The sequence below is a fragment of the Dromiciops gliroides genome, chromosome 1 (genome assembly GCF_019393635.1).
Source record: "Dromiciops gliroides isolate mDroGli1 chromosome 1, mDroGli1.pri, whole genome shotgun sequence".
Classification (NCBI taxonomy): domain Eukaryota; kingdom Metazoa; phylum Chordata; class Mammalia; order Microbiotheria; family Microbiotheriidae; genus Dromiciops; species Dromiciops gliroides.
The window spans coordinates 481,905,181-481,925,062 of record NC_057861.1 but is presented as its reverse complement, the minus strand read 5'-3'; the positions used below and the strand labels follow the sequence as shown (position 1 = coordinate 481,925,062).

Below are 19,882 nucleotides of genomic sequence, written 5' to 3'. Positions count from 1 at the left end.
ATTGAAAAATGGTAATAATAGTGGTCAGCATGGGGGAGGGTAAACATTGGAAATAAAGAGATCAGTTATTTCCCCATGAGGTAGAAGCCCCAGCAACTAAGTTATAGGGGAAGTCAATATGGAAAGGAAAATGCATATGTTGATTAGGATCTATTGAATTATGAACTCTCTAGGGCCTAGCATCACAGGAACTTCAGAAACGTTTGAGCAAATTCTGGTTATTTCTGCTTCTTTCACTCTCTTCTACTTATCTTTCTTGCTTCAAATAACTCCTTTCCTTCCCTCAACTCCCTGCCTTGCTCTCACACATCTTTCTTCAATTCACAGCACAAAATAGAATGGAAATACAATTACAATTCATGTTTATTAAGTAAAGGGTTATTATGTTTCCCAGTCTCAGTTTCAAAAATTGTTTACTCAAAACTTTTAACTCACCCACTCCAACCACAAGAAAACCAAAACCACACTATTCTTTTTGTTTGTAGTATGGGGTATTTAATTAATTCAACTACTACCATTTCCCTTTCAGGTCAGTGACTCTTGATAGGAGAAACAATACAACAACAAGAAAGAGTTAAAGGATTCTCAACCCCTGAATTTTAATCTTATCTTTATTTTAGGATATTCAAATGTTAATACATTAAAATCTTACCTTAATACACATACCCTTAAGACTTGCAGGCAGCATAATATAGTAAGGGGGGGAGGGAAAGGGGTTAGGAGAGAAAACCACCTGATTTGGAGACCAAGGATATGGGTTTAAATGCAGGCTCTGTCACTCACTAATCATATGACCTGGGAGTGATTCAATTAACCTCTTAGGGCTTCAGTTTTCTTTAAGGTAAAATGAAGAGGTTGGACTGGATGTTCTCTAAAATCTCTTCTTTCCTACATCCTATAAACTTGGCAGTTTCTACATCTCATTTATTTTCATTGAGCTACTGTTCATAGATCTGGATTTTCACTGCAACACTTAAAAGATTCACCCGACTTGAAAAAAACTTTCCCAAGCTTCCATCCAATATTTTATCTTCCATTCATTCCAGTTCTATTTTTATATGATAATAAGATGGTTCTTATTTTCCACGTCAAGTTTAATAGTTACAGTTGCTAAGGCATTTTTCTCCTCTTAAGACTAATAAAATTAAGTGATAGAAAACAGCCACTTTAAGATAACCCAAGCCTATAAGTACAATGATTTTTTGTTTGTTTGCTTGTCTTCCAGGGCAATGAGGCTTAAGTGACTTGCCCAGGGTCACATAGCTAGTAAGTGTCAAGTGTCTGAGGCCAGATTTGAACTCAGGTCCTCCTGAATCCAGGCCCAGTGCTTTATCCACTGTGCCACCTAGCTGCCCCAAGTACAAAGATTATTACCCTAATTTTAGAGATTGAGAACATAAGGCTCAGAGGTTAAAGTTAAATGACTTTCCTACTCAGATAGTAAATAGTGGATATAGAACCTGAATCCAGCTTTTCTACGGCTAGCACCAGCCTTTATTTCAGCATGTTCTCAGTTTCTTCAAAAGAATTAATGAATATGAAAGGAATCAATAAACAAATATTGGTCATTCTTTTTTCCAGGTTTCCAGTAAGTTTGTGGCACCATAAACAGAGAGCCAAGCTTTTCAGTTTTATTGGTTCATCCCAAAAATCCCAAGATATCCCTTAAGAACTGAAAGTTCTACTTTAGGAATGCTAATTATGATAAATGGCTAGAATTTAATCTAACTAGTATCTATCCCAGTGTATAACATGAGAGAACCAGTAAGCATTCTTCAAGCTCATTAGCATTTTGAACAGGTTACTGGAATATCGTGTGTAATAGTGTCCAAAGTTGGTAGAAAAACTAGATACGATCAAGAGAAATGTAAAAAAAAAAAAAAGTTACGAGAGGGACAGAAGATGAGAGCCTGTTGGAGAAGAGACTAGAAGGCATTGCATGCCTAAAAATACCAACTTTTATAAGGCAACTAAAAACGTGGTCATTAAAAAAAATTCTCCCTCTCATCCATATTCATTGTACAATATCAATTCTTAACTGTTCAGAGCTTCAGTTGGAGTAACACAGTTATTCTATCCCTTGTCAAGTATTTCTTTTCTCTTTTTTTCACTTGTCTTTCCTCTCATCCCTTCTCTCTTTTTCTTATCCGTGTACACAGAAAAATAAAGGGCATTTGACAAATCTCACTAAAACAAGCCCAAGTTTTTATGAGCCTACAAGCATACATCACAGTTGAGCCAGACAGTAAGACAAACAGCAGCAACCTTCGAAGGAATTCATTACTGCCTGCCAGAGGGGAGCAACATTAATGGTTTGAGTTATGAGTGCCTGCATACCCATCCTCAATTAAGTCAAAAATACTTTATAAAGAAAAATAAGTTTTGGTGCTTTGCCAAGAACCATGACAGAATGTCAGAAGCACTACATGAAAATGTTGTATTACAATGACACAGATGCCATGACTGACTCATTCTGCTTTTTATATATCAATGCACGAGTCTGTTTATACAATGTGACTCTATCTACATTTGATTTCCATTTATCACACTACAATAATTAATCTGTCTTTAAGTCCCTCCCCTCAAAAATAATAATAATAAAATCCAGAGTGATTGTATTTAAAAAAAAAAAAAGATCCTCTGTCGAGGATTATGGTTGGGGAGCAGTAGAAGGGAAGTAAGCTGTGAAATTCATTTTTCAGATGATGGGGGATGTGAACACATATGAGACAGATTACTTCCAGCCACATCAGACTCTTAAGGGGTAAAACGCATGCTTTGTGTTATATCTTAAAAAAAAAAAAAAAACAAACTATGAAATCTACTTTGGTGGTTTCCATCCATTCTTAATTATAAAAAAAGTAAAAGCATCACCATCACTGTCAATTATTATTGTTATTATCATCATCACTATCTGTGTTGCATTAAAATCAGAATATCTTTGTGTTTGGCTAATCATCAGGAGGAGTTTAAAATGTCCTTCCTTTATGGGCACACAATGGTAACATCCATGAAGATTCCTGCATAGGGTTGGCTGTGGTTCTAGAGTTCTTTTGTGTTGTGGACCCCTTTCGAGCAGCCTAAGGATGCCCTCCTTGGAATAATGTTTTAAAATGAAGAAATAAAATAAATAGAATTACAAAGGAAACTAGAGGTTAGTGAAAATAAAGCTATTAATTTTCTCCCTCTACATCAAAATTCATGGACTCCCTGAAATCTATCTATGGACCAATCACAAGGTAAAGAAACCCTGGTGTGACTAGTTTTGTCCTAGCATGAACAGAGCTTTTGATGGTCAAGATTTTTCTTCATTTACATCGCTTTAGAACCCACACAAAAGTATCATACATGTTTTTTAAGTGCGAGAAAGGTTCCTATAAACAGTAATACATTTGATATAGCCATACACATCTTCTATTACACATTTCCATTGAAATGTGGAAACATTCCAAAAAAGAAATGTGGAAGCATGGTGCAGTGGAAAGAACAGACGATGGATGTGTAGTCAGAATTTTGCTTATAGCACTTACGATCTTGTCTGATCTTTGAAAAAGTCACTTAACCTCATCAGGAAATTGGACTGGATGATCTCAAAGGTACCTTACCGCTCAAAATCTATAATCATAAGATCTACATACCTTGAGCCTGGGGAAGACTTCTTCAACAAAAAAAGTGGAAAGTCTAGCTCTTTTTGCTTATTATTCAGACACACAAATGCATAATAATAATGACAATGATGATAAGAATAATAACAAAACCCACTTTCTGTACAGACTCCTCAGTGTCTGATTCCTTTAATAGGAAAGTCATATGGAAGAGCCACCAAAATAGTTAGAACAGGAACCTGGTCCAATGTGAATTGTGCTTTGAATATATCCACTAAAAAGAGCACACGAGCATTTATGGAATGCAATTTGCAAAATGAGAAGTTCACAAGGTAGAGAATAGCATTAGTACTCAATAACCCTAAGTTTTACAATAGGAATTAATTAAGCGGTAAACCATGACAGGACATGCATCATGGTCTCATAATCACACGCTTCAGATGCATTACAAGGCAAAAGGCCAAAGACAGAGTGCTTTCAATAGTCCAAGAAATGCAATTAGGATGAAACAATGTGTGCCCTGGAGTGCCTCTATGTCAGGTTAAAAATTCATAGCTGCTCCCCCTCTAAACCCCTTACTATTACCAAGGTTATCCACTTAGATCTGGCCCTGTAGTCAGGCACCCTCCTCACTGTTCTTTAGTCAGAATAAGAGGGAATGCTAACCTTGGTGCTCTGATAACCACCACTACCACCACCCCCTTGCCAAGAGAAGTCACTAAAAGACATTCTCTATTGTTTTAGTTTTTATCCTCCCTTTGGAAACTGAAGAGACTAGATGAGTAAGAAGGATATTTGGAGATCTTAGAGATGGAATGGAGCAAATGTGGTAATAATAATGATTTAGTGGCCTCCTTCCCTGCAACTTTACATTTTATCCATACATAGAATTTGGATAAGTGAGGAGAGTAGGGAGTGAGGAACTGCCATCTGTCTGCTGGCTGCCCTATGGAATTAGGCAGTACATTTTGTACTTGAGAAATGGGAAGAAACAAGAAGGACAGGATGTACTGTGAATGTCTGCCTGACGGACTTTGTTGAATGGCCTGACATTACTGTATTTGCCTGCATTACTTTGTGGAGTCCTTCCAATCTGGGGTAGATTAGCAAAAGGTGGGGGCCCTGGGGCAAACACAGACTTTAAGGGTTGATTACATACAACTCAATTTATTGTGTGAAATGGACCTTTGGGATCCCTCAAATTTGGGTTATGGTGCAACTGCCTCTTTGGAATTACATTAACTCACCTGTCTAGCCCTGCCCAAATCTCTCCCTCACCTTTAAAATCGAATCCTGTGCTTGAAATAATTAACAGATTCAAAGGGATGTGGTGTCTTCCATTGGTTGGGGTCAACTCAAATATTTCCTTTTTGGAAAAGGGAATTGCAGTCATGGAGAATTAGTTCATGGGGAGGGAAATGGGAATTGGATGGAGAAAATGAAGACTAATGAATTAACAACAGCATACAACTAAACCGTGAAGATTTACTGAATAGCAAACAAAGCAAATGTGAATTCTGCAAGTGAGGAGATATAGTAAAACAGTAATAGAACAGTCACAGTAAAGGCTGTGAGGCAGTACGGTATACTAGAAAGAGCAACAGTGTAGTAAGGTTCAAATCTTACCTCTAACATTTCCCACTTTGGGCAAGTTATTGACCTCCTTGAGTTTCCTCATTTATAAATGAAGGGGTGGGAAAAGATAGGCCCTGATTTCATTTCTAGTTCTGGTTCTGTGGTCCTTTATATGCATGCTGCTTCCCATATACAAGCCTATTTTAAATAAAACCCTCCTGCCCTACGATTAAAAATTCTAGATCTGTTCTCTTGTTCAGAAAACTCTGGAAGGGTTAAAAAGAACATCAGACCAAAGAACTAGGCAGTCTGAACAAGTTTAATCTATTTGGAGATTTAAATAAAATTGCAGGGCAGCTAGATGGTGCAGTAGATAAAGTACAGGTCCTGGATTCAGGACGACCTGACACTTACTAGCTGTGTGGCCTTGGGCAAGTCACTTAACCCTCATTGCCCTGACCAAAAAACAAAAACAAAACCAAAAATGCATGCACAGTATCAGACCTAAAATTTTTTCAAAGGTGAATTAAATATCCCCCAAAACTCATTTAGAGGTAATGAAAATAAAGATACAAAAACAATATGGCAACATATGACACCAACTAAGATTGAGAATATATCATTCTCTGCTTGGGTATAAAAGGGAATTATCTTCTCTCTAATCACTGGAAATGTGTGCATGAGGCCTAACTGTAAGAATTATAAGAACTGCCCTCTTTATTTTTAAAAACACAACATGGTCCTAATAGAAGTTATCATGTTCTTTAAGAATTCCACAGCTGGGTACATGATAATAGATTTAGGGTTGCAGAAGATAAGAAAAATAACCAAAATATTTATTTTTCAGAGCATGGAACTGGTAAATTGGCCCCCTAATTGAATCATAAATGTTTACAAGAAGTAACTGAAAATTCTTATTGTTGCCTTTCCATGAAATCAGTTCTGCCCTAAGGGTTTCACATTCCTCTTATTCCCTTCCCTCACCTCAGTGAATGCAGCCACTGATTGTGATCAGTAAATTATAATGGCAATGCTGAGCTTCACTTTCCACAAGTCCCCATTTTCCACTGGCCTACTATTAGGTCAAAAACCAAAACAAAACAAAAAACAAACAAACAAAAAACACCCCACATCCAAAATTCATTCAATTGATTCAGAGCCAACGAGCAGCCAGGTGGTAAAGTAAACGAGCATCCTCGTCAAATACTTCTTTAGGTGATACTGAAAGTCTGCTGTGTGTGTGACCCTGGGCATGTCACTTAACCCTCATTGCCCTGCAAAAAAGAAAGGAAGGAAGGAAGGAAGGAAGGAAGGAAGAAAAAAGAAAGTCTGCTGTACACTACTCATTATATAGACATCATAAGGAAGACATTAGCTATATGACTTGTGGGAAAGGCCATAACAATACTCACCTGTTGAAGGACATGTCGTTCCCGCAATGTCATTAACCTTCTATGGAGTTCTACTAGTTCATCTAGATATGCCTGAAAAATAAAGACAACCCCCGCCCTTATGAAGATCAAAAACTTCAAGAAACAACTGGATATACTGCATTCTACCACTTAGTCCCCAGATGTTCTGCCTTTCAAAATTGGTCTGATTAGATTTAAGTCTACAAAGCACAGATCCTCAGAACAATCCTCATACAAGCCCATTAAGTAAAGGGGAGAAGTATTTTTGTACTGGTCTCTGTAGCACAGGTAATAACATATCCATTAGCCATACTCTCTTCAAGTCACAGAAGGCAGCAATAGCTGTGGATTAACTTTACTATACACTTGGGTTTTTTTTAAGGGGCAATGAGGGTTAAGTGACTTGCCCAGGGTCACACAGCTAGTAAGGTCAAGTGTCTGAGGCTGGATTTGAACTAAGGTCCTCCTGAATCCAGGCCCAGTGCTTTATCCACTGCACCACCTACCTGCCCATGTGAATTAACTTTAAAGACATTGCTACACAAGGGCAGCTTCCATAATCTCAAAGTGAAAAATGCTGCCTGTGAGTAATTAAATTTGGCCCAATAATGAGTCTCTTTAAACCAATGGAATTCACACGGACAGTTTCTTCCATTTTTGGTTTTTCATGGTATTCAAATAATCACCAAAGAGTGTGTCATCTTTTATGCTTTCTTTTTTCTTGAATCACAAAGAAAAATAGTATAATGTTAGGCAGATGAGAAGTACACTAGCTTGTGACAAAATACTAACATGTCCATATATAACATTCATCATTAATAAACCATTCTCAGCCAATAAAGAGCATTGTCCTATTTTTTTTTATAAAACAGAACTCAATATTAAATGTTTATTTTAGTTGTCAAAAATTCCCCCAGAGGGCAGAAGGACATCTCTCTCTCCTCTATCCATTTTACTGTTTTCGTTCTGGTCAGTTTCAGAGACAATTATGGAGCACAAGACGCCACAGGAGGCCCCCTAGTATGCTGCTAATAAAACCAGAGGAAAGACTTGTTAAGTGAGCCTTAGGGTTGTTGGAAGGAATGTCACTGCCCTACAGTATAGTAAGCCTCTTCCAGTCTAGGATAATTAAATCAAATAAGCGTCAGACTCCTAGTACATAAGGCACACTCAGAGGGTATCACACTGCAATTTAAGATGTTGCTTTTTTTTTTAAACTTGCTTCTTAGCCCCCTCCCTACCAACTCAATCTTCTCCCCTCACAATTAAATTTCTTTGTTGTACAGGCATTGTGCCAAATGATAGTGTGAGCCCAAACTAAATATTGGAAGAGAAAAAGATTTTTAAAATAAAACACAATACTAGGATAGTACTCGGTCCAGGAAGGAAAATACTTTATAATTGCATCTGGGCATTTCACTGGGTAGAAAAAATGAGAGTGGAAGGCAAGGAGGGGGATCAAGCAAAACATAAATGAATGAAAAAATGTGTTAACTCTGCATGACTTAACTCATAGGCAGGAACTAAAAAACCTACCTTGTCACAATCCCCATTCTTTATTTGCTTATCAGATTTGCTTTGCTTTATTGGGCTTTTCACTTCTAGAATCTAGGGAGCAAAGAAAGACCACTATCAAACAAGTATTCTAGAGTTCTTGGTTAATACCACATAAGTAAACAAAGGCATAAACATGTGTCATGGAACAATGCATAAGAATCATACTACTTTATATTTATTTTTAAATCCTATTTTGTTGAAATCTTTTATTTTTATATGACATTCATTTCTGAATATATCTTTCCACCCTCTCCTACCCAACTGGACCATCTCTTGCAGAAAAGAATAAAAAGGGGAAAACAGCAGTTCAGTAAAATCAATCAACACCCATCAACTACATCTGAGAGTATATACCTATTCCACACCATTAGTCCCCTACCTCTGTAAAGGGAAGGGAGATCACATCACCACTCAAAGAGCATTTTCCCTCAAGAAAGTTCAATATGTTTAACCCAAACACATTTCCAAAAGGCAAACATGTAATTCTTGCTCATAGATCTGTTTCCTTTCTTCTCATTGAGGTCTATTAATTTTTTTTTTCCGATCATAAATGGTTTCCATGAAAAGTGCTAAGTCAAAAAATGATGATGACAGAAAAACTGATTTGGTATTGTGTTAGGCTTCCTAGACTCTTTTTCTTACATTAGATCTACCTAATCTTATGTCACATAACCTTCCATTCAGGGTCACACTGACAGAGTCTCCAAAAAAGTAAAGAGTAGAATCTCAAGCCCTGCACTGCTACTCACAAAATCTTAAAAGAACCATGGGAAGTACTTCTATGCATTGAGATGATACTCTATAGAGGATTTAGAGAATGAAGGAGATAACAATTGCATAGGACCAGAAGTTGTAGAAGGCTTTTCTGTATGGGTAGAAGCATCATTACCTATACTGATGAGATCATAGGTCTAATGAAGTAATGAGACTCACAAAAAGAAATGTTTTCAAATTAAAATCATATCCTTGTTGTTTTTCTCATAATACCTTCATCTGAATTGGCTAGGAACCTATTGCATCACTTGACTCAAACACTATTCTTTTAGCCAAGTCTTCCATATTCTGGGACATGGAGAAGCTTTGAAGATCTAATTTTCACCAATAAATGTCTTATTTGTTGAGATTGGTGCTAAGACATTCTCAGAAAAGGACAATGCATATTTGAAAGGGTTTAAGTTTTTTAGACCCAAGAAGCCTGAAAGAAAAATAAGCTTAAAAGTAAAGCAGCAAAATTTATTGGAAATGTCCCCAATTCTATTTTTTTTTCTTTCTTTTTTCTTTCTTTCTTTTTTTTTTTTTGGTGAGGCAACTGGGGTTAAGTGACTTGCCCAGGGTCACACAGCTAGTAAGTGTTAAGTGTCTGAGGCCGGATTTGAACTCAGGTCCTCCTGAATCCAGGGCCAGTTCTCTATCCACTGTGCCACCTAGCTGCCCCCCAATTCTATTTTTTAAAAAATAATTCAATGAGCAATTTGGCTATGTTAACTATAAATACAGAAGTTTGGCACCAAGTTAAGGCCACCTGTTGTTGCTAATAACCAAGGTGCTCGTTCATGATATTATCCAGACTGAGGAAATGCTCCACCTCTATTCTGAGGGATCTCTTTCCTATTGTGGCTGTTGGAAATGAAACCTCAAGGGAAAAGAGGATGTACACAGGTCTAGGAATGGGTAGGTCAGTAGATGGCACTCCTCCCTAACTCAGAAGCTGTTGGGAGGCAGAAAGTGAACATTCTGGGTGGACAGAACATAAGGTCCCTCAGAGGTTTGGGGCAAGAGAAAACAACTGTTCTTCCTGTGACAGATGAGTAATTTTGTTTGGCTTACTTTTCCCTTTGAGATTTAACTTCTTCCCACATTATAGAGTCCTTGTAAGTCCCTACATGTGGAGAGTAGATAACTTATCTAATGCTACCTCACTTGACCTTCCATTCAGGGTTATAGTTGGTAGAGCCCCCAAAAAGGATTGCAGTCTCCCATGCCTCCCACATTTCCTAAGTGCCATAGCCTAAAAAAGTTTGTAATGTGCCTGGAGATGAAAAATCAAGATACAGGGAATACCCAAGTCCTTCTTTAGAAGTTGCAAGGGGAGAGAACAAGAAGGTTCTTCTGGTGTTGATGACCAGCCTCAAGTTACAGACTAGCTGCCCAGAAAAAGACCCAGTTAATCTTTTCCCTTTGATCTCTTACTGCTGCAAAGTAAACAGCTTTGTTGAAAACCTCACAGAATGACAGAGCTATATCATTCTGGAGACAATTGCTTTATTTAGTATCTGTTCTTATCTTTAGGGAAATGGTTCCAGAATACAAAAGTGTAACTCACCTTCCCTTCTGTTTTGGTTTCAAAACCAGTTTAACTGGATGGGAGCTCTGATTTCACTCAGCTGGTCTTTGCAGTCTACCAGCCTGTAGAGTGATTTATTATATTCTGAATATTAACCCTGGTGCAGTGAATCCTCTGCAGTCTTTCACTAAATGGTATTTTAGTCACACATAGAGGAGGTTCAAGTAATGACAACAGAACTTTGGTTGGCATGATGACTCTCGTGCTTATTTCAAATTCAGTAACATTAAAAGGAGAAAGTTTGCCTATTGAGATCACAGAAATATGCATGTTCAAGGAAGCTTGGAAATAATGTTATTTGGGACAGTCTATGAAAATGTGAGCCAATATTTAGGACTTCTGTATTTAATCTTTTCTGATGAAATCTCATACAGGTTGAAATATGATGAATCTCATTTAATATTTTTTACCATAAAATATACTTTTTTTGAAAAATGTTTCATCATTTACTCCTTTACTATAAGAAAAACCTTTGAGACACAAATCAACTACCTCCCTTCCCTTAAGAAGGGCTTGGAAAAAGGCAAATCCAGTTAGCCTTATGCTCTGGGTAACACAAGAGAAAAACTATCGCTAGTAAAGGGTGAAGTAATTCACTCAAGGGGACAGGAAGAAGAAAATGAGTAGTGTTCAAAGTCTCCTGGGTTAAGTCTTCATTTATTTTGTTTAATGTGAATTCCCAAAGCACTATACACCACATCTTATCTTCAAATATAAATGTAAAAATACATTTCAAGGTAAAATGTGACTTTCAACAATCATTTAAGTTAAGTAATTCTTATTTATTTAATATCAACACTACTCATTTAATTGTGATATGAGCAATACATATTTAATGTTTTATTTATATAAAATTTATTATTTTGTATTACTTAAATGGTTTCCTTCTCCATCTTGCTCATTAATGTGAATCATCTAGAGAAAATAGTAATCATAATGGGACTTAATTTAGTGGCCGTTTATAAGCTACAATGGTGGCAATAAAATAGATCATACTTATCTCCTCCTTGACAGTTTACAAAGTACCTTCTTCAAGACAACCTTGTTCAAACTGGATAACATGATGATGCATCCATTAAAGGTGGTGGTGACAAGGACTAGAGATTTGATTTCTGTATTATGTACCTATCTCTCATAATTCTCCATGTCATTCAAGTGAAGAATCATGACAGAAGAGAAACATCCAAGCTCAGTTGCTTGTATCCAAAGAACAAAGAAATAATTCAATTCAGTTTAACAAACATTCATTAAGGGTCCTGGAAATACAAAGATTTCAATAACAGAGACTTTATCAAAAAGGAATTACAACTTAATATGAGGGAAAGGCATATACCCAAATAATAATAACACAAAATAGATTGTGTTAATGGCAAAGAAGAGATCCAGACAAAGTGTTTTGAGAAAATTTGTGAAGGGAGATTAATTTTTAAATATGGAGGGTTAGTGAAGGAACATTTCATGGGGAAAAAGAGACTGAGTTGAATCTTGAAGTAAGGGAGAGATGAGGAAAGAATTCATTTCCAGCATCAAGATGAATGTCATAGAGCAGATAAGGCTTAAAAGATAGGTTATAGGCAGATTGTTGAAAGTCTTAAAGGTTAGGCTAAAGATATAAAGTATGTCCTCAACAACAAGAACAACAACAAAAACCACTGGTGGAAATTTTCAGAAAAAAATTTATCACGAAGTAATTTTTTATTATACTGCCTTTCTGCCTTCAAGATAGGGATGTAATGCCCAAGGCACTCCAGTGATATGTAACATTGCCTACTGGAGGTTCACATATGCAGTGCCATATGGCAGATTTACATCTGTTATTTGTCATGGGACCAGAGAAATTTTATTTTGTTACTTAAGACAGACAACACCTTCTTTTGTTGCCAAGAGGAAGAATGATGTATGTATGAGAAAACTACCAGAATCATATCCTTTGTAGGCAATCTGTTAAGCCTTCTTGATTCCATAAATAACCCCTGGAAGAAGTTTTGAGTAAAAAAGTCTTAAAATGAGTTGACTAATGCTTTCAGTTCTGGAATTATATTAAAAAGAGAGTTCAGGGGGCAGCTAGGTGGCACAGTGGATAGAGCACCGGCCCTGGATTCAGGAGGACCTGAGTTCAAATCTGGCCTTAGACACTTGACACTTACTAGCTGTGTGACCCTGGGCAAGTCACTTAGCCCCCACTGCCCCACAAAAAGAGAGAGTGAGAGAGATATCAGTCTTATCATCCACAATAGAAAAACAAAATGGATGAAAAATGCAAATTGTCCAGAATCTGACATGGCCCTGGGATGGGCAGGCAATGGTGAGAGTACATCAATATATATAGTTTAGACAAATGCTACAGATGTACAATAAACTGGGTCCTCAAATTGAGGATGAAGAAGAAATTGGTCTAGATTGTGTTTGGAAATCTTAAAGTACATTCAAAATATTCCTACCAAAAATTCAAACTCTTTAATTCCAATATTCTATGGACACAAATCATGGAATATCACAATTTCAGATAAATTTAAATTTGGAATCCTCATCAATTGTTAAAATTATAAATAATCCAAAATTCAATGGAAAGATTGATGATGAGCTAAAGTAGGTGGCAATGTTACCAGTCACTTATCAGTAAAAAGTAATATAAAAAATATATATATATAACTTATATCGGATTGCCTGCTGTCTAGGGGAGCAGGGGAAGGAGTGGAGGTGGGGAGAAAAATTTGAAATTGGAAATCTTATATAAACAAATGCTGAAAACTAACTGGAAAATAATAAAATGCTTTTATTTTTTTTAAAGTAATATAAAAGATAGTATGGACACATAACTGGAAAACAAAGTAGGCCATATGATAAGAATAAAAGACAGTTAGGTAGTACAATGGCACCCTCAAGATATTAATAGTATTTTTTTTTAAGGTGAGGCAATGGGGGTTAAATGACTTGCCCAGGGTCACACAGCCAGTAAGTGTCAAGTGTCTGAGGCCGGATTTGAACTCAGGTCCTCCTGAATCCAGGGCTGGTGCTCCATCCACTGCACCACCTAGCTGCCCCTTAATAGTATTTTTTAAGAGAGGCTGCCCACCAGTATATAAGGAAAGACTTTTAGAGCAGAATTAAGATGCTGGCAGGTGTTCTATACATTGGACAGTGTCATTTGATGTAATGAAAGTGAAAGGTGAGTCCATTACAATACTTTCCAAGCACAGCAAAAGGCAAAGGGTAGGTCAATCTGAATTAGAAAAAAATCTAAATCACAGACTATTTTTAGAGAAATGTTTTGGGGAGTTGTTTTTACTTTTAAGTGATGATGGTAACTATAATTTGCTAATCCAGCACTGGAAAACAGAAATCACACAGAAATATAAGAAAGAATAACAATAATTTGTACAGCAACCAGAATACTAATTACACAAAAATTATTAATGCAGTTAGAATTATCTGAAAAGTTTCCCCTTCTAAAATAGTTTAAAAGATTATTTTTCCCAAAGAAATCATGCTACAGATGAGGAAAAAAAACTAAATTTTCAGCCAAAGGTTGCCAAGAGGAACAAGACACAAGGAGAAGAAAAGGAGTAAGTTTTTAAAAATATATTTTATAAGTTTTAGATGGAGCATTAATAGTAAAAATATTTTCCAGACTAGAAAATTTGACTGCACAGTTGAAAAACATTGGTTTAAATAACTCTCCAATATAGTCTGCCCTCCTAATTTGTTTAACAATCCCCTTCAGCATAGGTACCTTTATTACAAATTTATTACAAATTCTAAAGTAGTAGATTCTGAATTAACAAACAAAAAAATTAATATTTGATTTAAATGTTTATTCAGCTCAACACACATGTATGACTGCCTCAAGACCTGAGGCATTCAAGGAAGAAAATGATATAGTTCCCAGCCTTCAAATAATTTGCATTCTGACTGGGGGAAATCAACAGATTAAGAATGGTCAGGTAGCTAGAAGTCAGCTTTACACTTGAAGGGCCAGGCTAAAAAATTTCTATTTTACCCCAAAGAAGATAGAAAACCATTAAGATTTTTTTTCTTTTCTTTTCTTTTTTCTTTTTCTTTTTCTTTTTTTTTTTTGAGCAAGAGGATACCCAAGGATCACGATACTTGGAGCTAGAAAGGTACTCAAGTCACTTCCCCAAGGTCACAAAGGTTGCAAGTAGCAGAGTTTAAATTTGAACACAGGTCTTCAGGCACCAAGTTTAGTGCTCTTTTTTACCCTCCATGACACGCTGGTTCACAGCATTAAATTTGGGCTTTATTTAGGAAGGTTATTCCGGTAGTGGTGTGAAGAATGTTGTGGATGGACTTGAGGGCAGTGGACTGAAGAATAAGAACTAGAGGCAGAAGGACCAATAAGTAGATTTTATGAGAGTCCAAATGAAAGACATTTAGGAGTTGAAATAGGCTGGCGGTTGTGAGTTGAGTAAGATGGGAGAGATCTTATATTAAGAAATAAACAGCAATGATGAACCATTTTCATCAGATTTTGTGATACAACAGTTCAATGAGAGAGGAGACTTGAGCACCTCATATAGCAATTTGCTCAGCTAATATTTTGTACTGCTGCTATTCTACCTTTGTGTCTTCCCTACTGCTATGACCGTAAGCTTCATGGGGGGCAGGGACATCTGAATTTGTATCTTTCCAGACCCCAATGAAGTGCACATAGTAGGAGCTTGATAAGTGTTTGTTGAACAAATGACCAAAAAGATGCAAAAGAAATCAAGAGATTAGAACTACAATTCAGTAAATCAGTGAAAAAATAAGCGCCTGCTTTTCTCTAGGTCACAACTGTTCCCTATAACACATTGGGGGGGGGGGCATGTGGCGGGGGCAATGAGGGTTAGGTGACTTGCCCAAGGTCACACAGCTAGTAAGTGTCAGGTGTCTAAGACTGGATTTGAACTCAGGTCTTCCTGAATCCAGGGCCGGTGCTTTACCCACTGTACCACTTAGCTGCCCTCCCCTACAACACATTTCAGAAAAAGTACCATATAACAGTAATAACTATTATCCTTTCCATGGGATAAAAGAGCATCAGGGTGACAATTTATACAGGTTCTTTAGGGCATTCCATGATAATCATGGTTTCCTTTAAGTCCCAACTGAATTCCACCTTCTACAGAAAGCCTTCCCCATTCCCTCTTAATTCCAAGGAACTTCTTTTTGTTAATTATTACCTATTTATTCCTGATTCTTTTGTTTTTGTTTTTTTACTGAGGCAATTGGGGTTAAGTGACTTGCCCAGGGTCACACAGCTAGTAAGCTTGCCGTGTCTGAGGCTGGATTTGAACTCAGGTCCTCCTGACTCCAGGGCCAGTGTTCTATCCACTGCGCCACCTAGCTGCCCCGTATTTATTTTTTATATAGTTTGCTTTGTATGTATTTGTTTGCATGTTGTCTCCCCAATTAGACTGTAAGCTCCTTGAGAGCAGAGATTGCCTTTTGCCTCTTTTTGTATCCCTAGCACTTAGCAAGTGCTGCGTACATGGTAAGATGCTAACTGTTTGTTGATTGATTATAGATACTAGGGGTCCCGAAAGCAGCAAGAACCTAAGATTACTGAAAGTTTGATTCTAGATGGAATCAAATACTCATGTATAGGCCACGAGTCTTCTGGATTGCAAAGCCCACCAATTACCTGGTTGCTGTTGGTTTTTAATAAAGGCGGTGGGGGTTCGTGCCGTAGAGGAGAAGAGGCAGAACTACTTTCACTGTCGCTACCGTCACTTAAGCTAACTCTGAAAAGACAAAAGGAAGAAAAGATGGAGACATACAAAGAAGCATTAGCAACACAGGCAAATTTAAGGACCTAAGAAATGAAATGCAGTTTTGAAAATCAATCAAAACCAACAAGAACAGAATAGGATGATTAACCTCCTATTTTCAAAGACAGGACTTTCCCAAATAAGCTTTGCATTTTAGCTTATAGAAGAGGAGACCCATTTCTACTTGAACCCTCTTTTGTTCTCCCTCCCCTCCCTTCCCCTTGTAAAGATGATAATGTATACCTATAATGGCTCAAAGGCAGGCAGCAAATGAGAAAAAGCAGGAGCAATAACAGGGAACTGGGCAATTAAGGCTCTGAATTAAGGAGACTTAACAGTGATACCATTAGAATCAACAGCATGCCATGACTGTTGCTTCTTTAGCATGTAAATAGCAGTGCTTTATATAACTACACTTTCTCAAATCTGGAGCATTCTCATACCATACATAAGAAAATATGCATAAATTCTCTATATAGACCATAGTGCTAGGTCATGGTAGAAAAATTGCCTTGGGAAGCACAATAATATATTCCAACAGCTGAGAACAATTAAAAATTTCAGTAGGTTTTTTTTTTTAATCATCTTCACACCATCATGGAAGGAATAGAAGGGACCTGAAAATTCATACAGTCCAACCCTCTCATTTTACAAATGAAGAAATGGAGGCCCAGAAAATTGTGGGGAAGAAACTTATTCAAGGTCAAGAAAGTAGTGAGTAGCACCACCAGGATTTTAACCTATATGTTTTTATAGGTTCTTAAACTCACCAATGTTTGCTGTTTCTTACTCTTTCCACCTCAGATTAGCAGATTATAAATGGAAATATTAGAGGAGAGAAGAGGCCATACATTCATACTGCTTATTGATTACTTGCCCCTCAACTTATTCCTTCCTGTTTAGGAGATCTCAGAACAAGTTTGTGTATGAGAATATGTTGGATTAGCTGAGAAGCAGTAGTTGACTGGGTTTATTGTGCATATATTTTACTTTCAGTTCTCCTAAAGTAACACCAAGGTGTTGACAGTTTTTCCTTTTTAACAAGCTGCAAACATTGTGTTCAAAATAGGATTCTTTTAGAAATTATAGTGCCACTAGAAACAGGAAACATCAATAAATACTTGAAATGTAATTTATGAGAAAGCTAGCAGGCTGTAATGCTGATTTGGGAATCAAGAACACTAAAATTATACCTCAGACACTTAATAGCTGTGTAACCCTAAGCTCAGCCTCAGTTTCCTCATATGAAAAATGAGGATAATAATAGTATCTATTGATCAACTTCTTTCTTTCTTTCTTTCTTTTTTGCTGGGCAATTGGGGTTAAGTGACTTGCCCAGGGTCACAGAGCTGGTAAGTGTTAAGTGTCTGAGGCCAGATTTGAACTCAGGTCCTCCCGAATTCAGGGCCAGTGCTCTATCCACTGCACCACCTAGCTGCCCCAATAATAGTATCTAAATGAAGTAATATAAATAACTTTACAAACCTAAGAGCGCAATATGAATGTTATATATTATTACATATAATGTAATACAAAAATTTACATATCAAACTTATGTTGATCCACATTACTATCATTTTTTGGGAGGCAATTGGGGTTAAGTGACTTGTCCAGAATCACACAGCTAGTGAGTATCTGAACTCAGGTCCCTCTGACTCCAGGGCTAGGGCTCTATCCATTGTGCAACCTAGCTGCTGCGCATTACTATCATTCAAAACAGTAGGGGAAGGAAGACAAGTTGGCATTTTATAATAAATAAAATTCTTCAAGGTAATTTCAAGTTGGTTCTTAAACTATGTGATATGGATTACTATCTTTTTTGGGGTGGGTGGGTGGTGGGGGGCAATGAGGGTTAAGTGACTTGCCCACAGCTAGTTAAGTGTCAAGTGCCTGAGGTCGGATTGGAACTCAGGTCCTCCTGAATCCAAGGCCAGTGCTTTATCCACTGCGCCACCTTGCTGCCCCCTTGGATTCCCATCTTACAAGTGGAATTACATTTTACAATATCAAATTTGCTTAGGAATTTAAGTGTTAATACTCTAAGAAAGTAAGTTCTAGGAACAGACACATCTGTGTATGCTATGCACAGACTAGATCTGCCACTATACTTTGCACTGAAATTAGTTACTGTATTTCCAACATCAAAGGTCAAAAACAACTTCTTCATGGTCTAGAGAATATCCTGGAGGATGAAAGACAATAACTCTACAAGAAAAAAATGAATTTTCCAGCTATAGTTGCTTTGGGACTATAATGTCAATCACTGAGACATCACAATGGTGAGTTTTTCCATTTTATGGAAATTAAGGTAAAAGGTTTCCTGTAGATATAACACCTGCAAAACATGGGACATTCATGTGCCCATTGAATGGGAACATTAAGTGCCATTGTTCCAGCTTTCCTTGAAATAAGGATTGTATTTAAACTATTTTGATGTTGTTAGGGCTTCTTAAAAGCTATTACCCTGGGCGGCTAGGTGGCACAGTTGATAAAACACAGGGCCTGGATTCAGGAGTACCTGAGGTCAAATCCCGCCTCAGACACTTGACACTTACTAGCTGTGTGACCCTGGGCAAGTCACTTAACCCCCACTGCCCCACAAAAAAACAAAAACAGCATGAAAAGCTATCACCCAGCTCCTCCAGGCCAAGAGAAGATGCTCACCTGCGACTCCGGCTGCCTCCTCGGGTATTTATGGGTCTCTCCATTTCGGAGTCATTGTCATTTTCATCCGCCTCCTCTGATTCATCTTCATTGTCATCAGAATGCAGATCTTTCATTATAGACCTTAGTGGACCTATGTAATGAAAATAAACCATAGGGGCAAAACAGAGGCAACTTAGGATTCACTTTGCATTATTTGGCAGAAGTGGTCGTGGGTGAGCTTAGTATTATAAACATAGTAGAAGTTAAAAAACACCACCAAGTTTGGGTAATACTGGTAGCACTTCTGGAAAGGGACCATGCCAATTAACTACTGTTTGCCCCACATACATTCTTATAAGTGTATGTTTATTTGAGAAGTCTATATTAAAGGAATTCAGTGCAGTCTCTTTTTCTTTTTTCCTTCCTGGACCCAATTTACACCTAAAAAGATCTGTAGGGACCTATTAGTAAGCTGCAGTTATTTTGTTAGGTTAATCCACCCATTCAAAAGCAGAGTCTAATAAATCACTCTGGTTGTAACTTGTTCTAGGCAATGCAGCCTTTGTGTGGCCGTTTTTGATCTCTTTAGGTTCATCTCTTTAACTGTTTCCCTTTATTTCAAGGCCAATTTCAGGTCAAGCATGAACTTTAGTAAACTTCAGATTTTTAAGGTATTTCAAATTCCATGCTGCAAATGGTGACCTCGGTCTTCAAATTCATCTGAACTAGGGAAATAACCCTTTCAGCAACAATTTCATAAAAATGGTTTTCCAGCTTTCAAGTAATCTCTAATAAAAGACCAGAGTGGATTTACAAAGACGAGAATGTGTCATTAGTGAAAAAATTCAAGAAGGAATCCAGCTATATGATGAGCAAAGAAAAGTAACTTGATTCTAGAGCAGATCATATCTGAATAGACAAAGAGAAAATCAACAGGATACTACCTTTATCTTCTAAGAGTCAAAAAAGATG

At 37.2% G+C, this 19,882-nt stretch overlaps 1 protein-coding gene across 4 annotated transcripts in view; it reads right to left on the bottom strand.

Moving 5' to 3' along the window:
• Positions 1-19,882, bottom strand: part of MLLT3 (MLLT3 super elongation complex subunit) — a 294,509-nt gene that overhangs the window by 7,430 nt on the left and 267,197 nt on the right. For all 4 annotated transcript variants that reach the window (XM_043977572.1, XM_043977575.1, XM_043977574.1 and 1 more), the window contains 4 exons: positions 18,929-19,061; positions 16,138-16,237; positions 8,129-8,200; positions 6,593-6,664 (listed from right to left, as the gene is read on the bottom strand). In XM_043977572.1, the coding sequence (XP_043833507.1) occupies positions 6,593-6,664; positions 8,129-8,200; positions 16,138-16,237; positions 18,929-19,061 (377 nt within the window). The remainder of the gene's footprint in view (positions 1-6,592; positions 6,665-8,128; positions 8,201-16,137; positions 16,238-18,928; positions 19,062-19,882) is intronic.